At 33.8% G+C, this 9,863-nt stretch overlaps 1 protein-coding gene across 1 annotated transcript; it reads left to right on the top strand.

Annotated features, from left to right (window-relative positions):
• On the top strand, positions 260-6,034 carry LOC107632065 (putative clathrin assembly protein At2g01600). The gene is made up of 15 exons (XM_016335701.2): positions 260-631; positions 848-917; positions 1,039-1,136; positions 1,666-1,804; positions 1,969-2,096; positions 3,410-3,502; positions 3,589-3,639; positions 3,996-4,061; positions 4,154-4,219; positions 4,309-4,389; positions 4,509-4,589; positions 4,713-4,889; positions 4,960-5,041; positions 5,145-5,269; positions 5,438-6,034. The coding sequence occupies exons 1-15, from the start codon at positions 542-544 to the stop codon at positions 5,795-5,797; spliced, it is 1,707 nt and encodes a 568-aa protein (XP_016191187.1). The 5' UTR covers positions 260-541; the 3' UTR covers positions 5,798-6,034.

Raw genomic sequence — 9,863 nt, 5'->3', positions numbered from 1 at the left:
ATAATTTTTATCATATATTTAATATCTAATTTTTTTTATATTTTTAAATTTTTTAAAATTTATTTATCGTTAACATCTTTTAAATTTATTTCTGTGAGCAACATAAACTTTGGAATAACATTTTCACATTTTATTGGAATAACATTTTCACACTTTACTTTCAAGTAACCAATTTCATCAAAATAATACTACAAGGACTTTTATTTTATACTTTCAAAAAAGAATGTTACCGGAAATATATTATATAAAATAAATAAATAACAAAATAAACAGATGATGACGCACAGCGAAGGGAGGGGCCGTCAAAAGCCAAGGTTGTCGGAATACCCAATTCGATTCTTTCTTCAATCCTTCGCATAGTTGCAGCAGTTCGAAGAAAATTTCAATATTCTTTGATCAAAGTCCCTCACTTTCTCTCTCTTCATTGCCCTCTGATCAATACCCATCACACACGCAAGATCCTAGAGAGAGAAAAATCTAGCAAGAGAGAGAGAGAGAGGCGAGGGAGTGAGAGAGATAGATCATCGCTTGAACTCAAAAAATGGGTACGCTTCAGTCTTGGAGAAGAGCCTATGGTGCCCTCAAAGATTCTACCAAAGTGGGTCTCGCCCATGTCAACAGCGATTACGCGGTACTCTCTTTAATTGGGTCTTTTTATTTCCCTAAAAATTTTATTTTTATTTTCTCCTCTTTCTTCCGTTTTCTAAAGATAGGTGTTTGGATGCCAAGAAAAATCCCCTCTCCTCGATTCGCTTCTATTTTCTTTCTTTTTTTTAATTTAATTGTGTTTTCTTTGATGGGTTTCTTCTCTCATCTTGGGCGGGTTGATTGGTTTTGCTATTGTTAGGATTTGGACGTTGCGATAGTCAAAGCCACGAACCATGTTGAGTGCCCTCCTAAAGAGAGACATCTCAGAAGTGAGTGATTTTGTAGATTTGCGTGATCTCTATAGATCCAAATCGATCTTTATATTGAGGGTTTCAATTTTGCAATGGGAGAATCGTAAAATTTGCATTCTTTCTTGGGTTTTGTTTGCAGAGATTCTTTTTGCCACTGCTGCTGTTCGTCCCAGGGCTGATGTTGCATACTGCATTCATGCACTCTCCCGTCGACTGGCCAAGACTCGAAATTGGACGGTATTACATTTAATTGGAAATTGCATTTAATACTCAGTTTGTGTGATGATCAATTGAGATTAGTGGAACTTGCAGTTATGATGTTGTTTGAGTATTCAATAGCCAATAATTTGTATTGTGTTCATTTCTTAGACATGTACTTTGCCCCTTTTCTTTCTTGATTGGGATGGTGTTTAGTTTGTGGATTGTTTGGGAGGAATAGGATTCTGTGCATTCTGTACTTTTCTATTTGTCTCATTTTTGGGACCGAATCATCTTTCCTGCTTGTTAAACACAATGCAATACTTGTAATTTTTCAAGGTGCTTCAACTATTGATATTTCAACTGAGTATTTTGTATTATTCATGATTCTTCTGTTTATCCAGAATTTAGACCTTGCCCTATGTGATTTCAGTAACTGTTGATCTTCTCTACCTGTAATTTGGCATTTGTTACTAGCTCAAGTGCATAACTCGGTTTATTTAGGTCATAATTGTTTAATATTTAGATATAGATATGCATATTTCTCTTCATTTTGTCTTGTTCACAGGTGGCATTGAAAACGCTGATCGTCATCCATCGGTTATTGAGGGAGGGCGATCCAACTTTTAGAGAAGAACTTCTGAATTTCTCACAGAGAGGACGCATTCTACAGCTTTCTAATTTTAAGGATGATTCTAGCCCAATTGGTAACCTTTACCTTATCATTTTTTATGTATTTTATTTGGTTTGCGGTCATTTGGGTTCTAGTTAGAGGTTTCAACAGAATGTTATGAAATTTTATGATTTTTTCACCTATAATTAAATTGAGTTTCATACTTTATTTTTCCTATGTGATTTTATTTGCATTCAGCATGGGATTGCTCTGCCTGGGTTCGTACATATGCATTATTTTTGGAAGAAAGACTCGAATGTTTTAGGATTCTGAAGTATGATATTGAAGCTGAGCGGCTACCCAAGCCTGCTCCAGGGCAGGAGAAGGTAATTTCATTCATCTCTTCCTTGTGATTGCTGCTAAATTTCAAGTATGTAGTATCTATGACATTGTTTTATGTCGTTTGGTAGTGTTCGTCTGAAAATAAATACCAGTCTGATGCTATTTACGGCTACCAAACTCGTATCTAATTACGAGTGAAAAGCTTGCTATGTTTCAAATATGTTTATGCGTTTATACTGGTGGTGAAGGTCATTAGTAGTATTTCAGATGCTTCCCGAAATTGGCCTTCCCTTCAATCCAACAAGAAATTTCTTTTAGTTCCCATGTCTGATGACAGCTTGTTTACCAGGGATACATTGGCTTTTGATATTTTATGGGACAGTAATAAGGGTTTAGGTGATCCTTCACCAATAGTGAGAACCTTTTAAGTTTTTTACTTCTTTTTGCTCGATAATTAGACCCTTTTTTCTGCTTCAAACTCAGTCATACTAATTCTTCTATCCATGAGAGGCTTGTCCTAGGAAAACCTATTTGGGAGTTCAAAATTCTCAGGAAGCTCAATCTTTTTGTTTGGGTATATGTAACAATGAAACTAGAAGAGCTGGGGTAGGAATGAAATCAACCCTTCACCAGTTATGGAATTATACTGGAAATGCAGAAAATTATAGAACAGAAAAATGCTATGGTAGTGTTAGGGTGACTACCACTCTTGCTTCAATTCTCTCTTTTTATTCCTACCCTCTCATTATCCCTTTTTCCTTATATAACAGAATCTCTCTTCCCTAACAGAATCAACCTAGGATCACACACCCAGGTGCAATGTGCCTAATTAGTTACAGAAGTGATTCTCCACCTAACAGAATCTCTCTTTCCTAACTAAATCTGCCATGTGCCTAATTAGTTACAGAAGTGATTCTCCACTATTTGCTTTTTTCCCTCTCCTATTCTTGCTACTGTAAAGGAGGAATTCCCTTGGCCCCCTGTTGCTGCCTCAATAGAATCTTCTTTTTTGCTCCCACCTTTGTGAGGGTACGTAACAGTATATTGAGGTAATTAATTGGATTAATGCAAATGGCACAATGCTATTTCGTAGATCTCACATAGTTTTTCTTCTGTCATGTGCAATGTATGCTGATGTATTCAGAAACACTTATTTTTCTATTGCTGATTGATATTGTAGAAGTCTACATAATGGCTGTTTGTGGATGTATTTGTTTTTTCTGTTTGTAGGTATGCTAATGTATTTTGTTTAGACTTGCTACTATTTTTCTACTGTAAATCTTGCTCCTTTTAATAATAATTTTGTTGTACAATGTTCAATTCTTAAGTCTTCAATTATCATTTATGTTTCAAGCAGGGGTACAGCAAGACCAGGGATTTAGATAGTGAGGAGCTCTTGGAGCAGTTGCCTGCTCTGCAGCAGCTGCTATATAGACTTGTTGGTTGCCGGGTAATGTTTTGAAACATTTTGATATCTATTATCTTTTTGTATCATAGTCATAGAAACTAATTGTATGCTGATCTTTATATTTACAGCCAGAAGGAGCAGCTGTTAGCAATTATGTGATACAATATGCTTTGGCTCTGGTATGTCTTGATATATAATTTTGGAAAGTATGCATGTATACAATTTTGGGAAACCTGTGACTGAGCACTGAGCATTTTCAGGGTTTACATTTCACTTGTATTTCTATTTATGGCAACTATAGAAAAAGGAAATATTAACTATTTTGGGCTTAGAAATATAGAAGTAAATTTTAAATATCTGCGCCCATTTACTAATGTTTCTTTTATTCAAAGTGAGATTGGTATCCATCACATCCTCTTGGTTAGTGAGGGCTATGACACTAGGCTCTTTTTTTTGTTATTCCTCTAGTTGGTATTAGAGGAATGTATGTAATTATTTGATTTTGAAATTGACCTGGTTCTGTGGCTTATTCTAGGTACTGAAAGAGAGCTTTAAGATTTATTGTGCTATTAATGATGGCATTATCAATCTTGTTGATAAGGTAAATATAGCATATTGTTCTCTATATAATGTTATCAAGTTCAGTAAAATGTGTTTTATAATGGGAAGTGAAGCGGTATTTTGTTTTTGCAGTTTTTTGAGATGCCCAGGCATGAAGCTATTAAAGCTCTTGAAGCGTATAAACGTGCTGGTCAGCAGGTGATGATTTGTATAGAGTTTTGTTAACCTCAACACATCTATTTTAATTTCATGATGCATGTATTTAAAAAATAGCTCAACCTTTGCAGGCCGCAAGTCTCTCTGATTTCTATGAAGTTTGCAAAGGGTTGGAACTTGCCAGGAATTTTCAGTTTCCTGTTTTAAGAGAGGTTTGTCTTTGCAAATGTGTCAATTTCATGCTTCAATTTAGCGTTTTTATTATTGGTCTTCCTGTTCCATTTTTATCATGGGGCTGCCAATTTCCAATTGTTTTGATTGTGGTTTTCAGCCTCCACAATCTTTTCTCACAACCATGGAAGAGTATATTAGGGAGGCACCGCGAGTAGTGACGGTTCCAAATGAGCCATTGGTTAGTATGTTTATTGTGTGCCCAGTTGGCATTATAGCTTATTTTATGTCATTTTGTTTCTCTATACCCTGGCTAGATATCCTGAAATCCTCAAACATTAACTTCTTTCTTCTGTGTTGACAGCTTCAGTTGACTTACAGAGCCGAAGATGCTCCTGAAATTGAAGACACTCAAGTACATGTTGAAGAACAGGAGCCATCAGTTCGTGTTGACAACGATGTTGCCTCCAATTCTGAGTCTGCACCTCCTCCTGCTTCTCTGCCACCGCCGCAGAACAATTTTGAAACTGGAGACTTACTGGTACATTTTCAGATACAAAATAATCTCAGTTGTCTTTCCTGAACTTTACTTATTTGTGCCCCAATTGCAGGGATTGAATGACACCACACCTGATGCATCATCACTAGAGGAAAGAAATGCCCTTGCCCTAGCCATAGTCCCCACCGAGAATGGTGAGCTTTCTTTTTTGGTGCTTCTCTTTTTGTTTTCTTCGCAAACTATGATGCTCGTCAAGGTTTTGTGAAATGTTTCTGCTCATCTGTTTTGTGCAAGTAGGCACTACTGCTTTTAACCCAAGTGCTACTCAAACGCAACCAAAAGATTTTGATCCAACTGGATGGGAGCTTGCTCTGGTTACCACTCCAAGTACCGATATTTCTTCAGTCAATGATAGACAACTGGTAGGACCTTCGTTTGATCATTCTGGGTTGTTAGTAGTTATAAATTGATACTAATATTAGTGTAAAATCAATGTAAAGTTATGTAAGTGATTGGTCCAGAGTGAATGATGAGAACAGCTAAATCCTTCTAGCAGCTATGTTTATCTTTAATTTTATTTTGTGTTTCAGGCTGGTGGATTGGACTCTCTTACTCTTAACAGCTTATACGACGAAGCGGCGTACAGATCTGCACAGCAACCGGTATATGGAGCACCTGTCCCGAACCCATTTGAAGTGAATGATCCATTCGCCTTGTCAAGCAGCATCCCCCCGCCAACCAATGTCCAAATGGCGTCAATGGGGCAGCAACAAGTGAATCCATTTGGTCCTTACCAACAACCCTTTCAGCCGCAGCCACCACAGCAGCAGCAACAGCATATGCTGATGAACCCAGCAAATCCCTTTGGAGATGGTGGCTATGGGGCTTTCCCTGCACATCCTGTTTCTCACCCGCAGAACAATCCATTTGGAAGCACTGGCTTGTTGTAAGGGAATGAATGCCTTTTTGGAGATGCATGCATGCTTGTATTTAATCAAAACCAAGATGGATTTTCTACATTTTAGGGTTGTGGAAATTGTAAAATGATCAACTACTACTTTCTTCTTTCTTTGTTGCTAGATAGGTTGTTTCTTGATTGGGATGCTTGCCTTATAAAATCCAAGACTTAGACACACAATGTAATAATCATTTTATTATATAAAGAATTGTGGATTGCTTTCTTTGGATATTCTCCACTCATTTTCTTGAAGACATAAGCATGCATGTTCATATATGATACCTTTTTATTGTTTGGTTTTATGGATAGAGTTATGTTACACACCAAGTTTTTGTATGAATCAAGTTCAATCAAATTAAACAATAAGACTTGAAATAATGATAGTCATAACTGATTTTTATTATCTTAGACCAACTTGGTTAATAAAAAGACTTGAATGTATAGGATTATTTTTATGGATAATAAACAGTTGTGGTGATTCATTTACAGCAAAAAAGGAAATTTACTCGATTTTTATTTTTCACCAGATCAATGGCTTATTTACATTTTTTGGTGGGAGGGATCACATTGTTTTAAAGACCCATAAAGTTAGATATGTCTCAATTAATTACTTTGGTAGAATACACACGTGTTACAGCTAGAGAAACAGAGTATTATTTAGCAAAGAAGTAATTGATAGCAGAAGAGATCATATGAGTATCTACTATCCACTATCAAAGTGTTACATCTGCATTCATGACATTGTTACGTGTGCCTATGCATGTGTGTATTTTTGGATGGTAATGTATCAAAGAGTTTTTTGAAAGAGAGAGTGAGAGGGTAGCTATAAGGGGAGGCAACAAAGTGAAAGCATAGTAAAGAAGAGGGTGAATAAGGAGAAAAAGAAAGTAAGGTGAATAGATATGTCCATGTCCCACATATCCAACACTTTTGAAGTCATCATCATTACTAACACATCTCTTTCAATTTATCTAAGTGGGCTTCTCCAGGAATTTTAATTTACTTAAAGGAATTATTCATCAAATTATATTCTCAATATAAAATTTAACTTTCAGAAAATTCTGTTGCCAAAAGTTAAAATTTTTTATTCTTATCTTATTAAAATATTATTGTATTCTCAATTATTATATTAAATATCAAAGAGATTTTTCTTTTATTGATAATGATAGTATTTTTTAAAATAAGAATATATTTCCAAGAATATATACAATGAACAAATATATTTATAATTTATTTTTGAGAATATTAAAAATAATATTTAATTATTTATAGTAATAAAAAACAAGTTTTTTTAATAATACTTAGGTATAATATTTCTAAGCATAATATTTTTAAAAATATAAATTTTAAAGTACATTTTTAGCCTTAAAATAATATGTTAAGTAGTACCATTTATCATTTTTGTGTTGGGTGCGCTCTCTGTTTATTTGTTTAATCTCTTTTATTTTCTTGCTTAAGGAACAATGAGTGGTATCCTATTATCAGCCAACCATTCTATGATTCTTACTTTCTTTAATTTATCTATTATGTATTTCTTTTTATTTTTGGTTTTGGTTTTATATTAAAACAGAATCCTAAGTTGTAAAACAACAGAAAAGAAAAAGGCAGCGTTCCAACCTGCCTTTACTTCCTAAAAGATTTCAGCAAAAATAAATATTCACAACTTAGAATAGAATATTCCAAAAACCTATGTATATTGATTTGCTTTTTGTGACTGCTATTTTTACTTATATATATTTTTGTATATATAGATATACCCTTATAGAATTAGAGGGCCCCTAAAAGGTACATGATGAATTTGAATTATACATCAATGTTGTATATTTTTTATTTTTTGAAAATGAAGTAATAGGTTTAAAATTATTTTTGTGGCAGTTCCATTTCTGCCACCAAACAACAACTCAAGTTATAGGCTGTTTTTAAATTCAGGCAATTTTTTTCTTTTGGTCCCATCTGTGTGAACTGTCCTTCAAATCCCTGCTGATTGCTGTTTAGAAGAGTTAATTAATTCTGCTTTTTAAAAGGATTAGGGAATAAAATGGTGTCGGATTTCATTTGTAGCCATAGGAATCTAAGTTCTCTTCATTCTCCAAACCATAATCTTGTATAGATTTTGAAGACAGAAAGGTTAAAATTATATCAAATCAAATAAAAATAGAAGAATTGAAGATGTCTCCATCGATCAGTAGATGTCCTTTCATCCCTTTGATATGCTTTATAGACATGATGTCAGTATCATGCAAATCCATCATAGTAGATGCCTTAATCTGTATTTGTTGTATACAATATAGTTAGTTTTTATGCAACTTAAAACATTCATATCTAATCATTAGTTGTTGCATAGGCAAAATTAATTCTCTTTTAAATTCACTATCTTAAAGATAAAATAAAATAAAAAACTTATGCCACAATGAAATTACTTTATTGAAGGTGCATACTAGCAGATAAGTGCAGGCCATCTTTCAGTAACCAAATTTTTATAGGCTCTTTGTCCATACATTAACATGTTGGGAGTAGTATAATTTTGAAGAATCTTTCTTTCTTTCTTTTTTTTTTTTTTTTTGAAAGAAATAGTTCAACACTCAAAGTGGAACATACAAAGACAAAGACAAACATGATAAAAAAAAAAACAAAACAACTCTTATGTTATTTTCGGCATAACTATCAACAACATAGTTATTTATCACACTACTCCATAACACATAAAAGCGATTGAGCTGCACAATTTACGACACCTGTTGTCTTGCTCTGAAATATGACGTCATTCCTTCGTAATCAAATATTTCATATAACTGAAAAGAACTCAACTAATCAATATTTACGCAACTCTTTTCTCATAGGCATAGATCTCCAACTCTCAAAATGATCTTTCAAGATATTGGAGTAGTCCACACCTGTCCAACCGTGATCCATATACACCACACCTGCTAAGAGTACTCACAAATAATAAATAAGTGATGTACATTTTCAACATTCTTCTTACACAACACGCCCAAATTATCATTTTGTTCTAGGATTCCCAACATACTTAGTCGATCCTTTATATTGACCCAGCTTACCAATACAAACTAAGTAAACAACTCAACTCGAGGCAGAACTAATCCTTTCCAAATTTTCTTTGTAAATTTGCAGTTCAGAATCTCCTCGTCTAAAGTCTTTTCTTGCAAAATCTACATAAAATTTTTTTCCTTACTTTTTATTTTTTTATAGTGTGGAGAATTAGTAATGAGAATGGGAACATTCAATTACATTGATCTATATATTTTTCTAAAAAAGAATGAAAAATTATTTTTGCTCATTCTTATCCGTGAACCAAAGAATTGGACATTCTAACCATCACCTAATACCTATGCTTATCTCAATCTATAATAGATTCTGGCACCTTATCACAATTTGTTAAATAGAACGAAAGAGAAATATAGCATCCCACTCTTTATAGGACATTTTTGCCTTTTCAATTTTCATATCATTCTTAGCATGAGGACTCTATAAATCAAGGTTACAACATGGCACTAGAGCCTAGAGGATATGATATTTATTTTAGAAAAATAAATGCTAAATTAATTAGCTTAAAACTCAGTTAGCATCGCTTCTGGATTCTCATATCAAACATTGGAGCCTACTTATAATAATGCTAAAACTTCGATCCTCTAGAATGTCATAGTCACCCTTCATTTTCTATCCAGCAGTTTTAGACTTTAGTATACCATTTTTTTAAAATAAAAATAAAATTTTAATTGTAGACCCCCTTCACTTTCTCCCATTTAGAAAAAAATTAATTAGCTTAAAACTCAGTTAGCATCGCTTCTGGATTCTCATATCAAACATTGGAGCCTACTTATAATAATGCTAATAATGCTAAAGCTTAAAACTCAGTTAGCATCGCTTCTGGATTCTCATATCAAACATTGGAGCCTACTTATAATAATGCTAAAACTTCGATCTTCGATAATGTCATAGTCACCCTTCATTTTCTATCCAGCAGTTTTAGACTTTAGTATACCATTTTTTTAAAATAAAAATAAAATTTTAATTGTAGACCCCCTTCACTTTCTCCC

The sequence above is a fragment of the Arachis ipaensis genome, chromosome B03, assembly GCF_000816755.2.
Source record: "Arachis ipaensis cultivar K30076 chromosome B03, Araip1.1, whole genome shotgun sequence".
NCBI classification, from domain to species: Eukaryota; Viridiplantae; Streptophyta; class Magnoliopsida; order Fabales; family Fabaceae; genus Arachis; species Arachis ipaensis.
Note: the sequence above shows the minus strand (reverse complement) of the source record. Positions and strands in the feature narration are given on the sequence as shown.

Excerpts from the sequence above, each read along its gene's own strand:
- LOC107632065 (XM_016335701.2), top strand. The coding sequence starts at position 542 with ATGGGTACGCTTCAGTCTTGGAGAAGAGCCTATGGTGCCCTCAAAGAT. Across the intron at positions 1,137-1,665 it reads CCAAGACTCGAAATTGGACG|GTGGCATTGAAAACGCTGAT; the intron begins GTATTACATTTA and ends TCTTGTTCACAG. Across the intron at positions 4,390-4,508 it reads AGTTTCCTGTTTTAAGAGAG|CCTCCACAATCTTTTCTCAC; the intron begins GTTTGTCTTTGC and ends TGTGGTTTTCAG.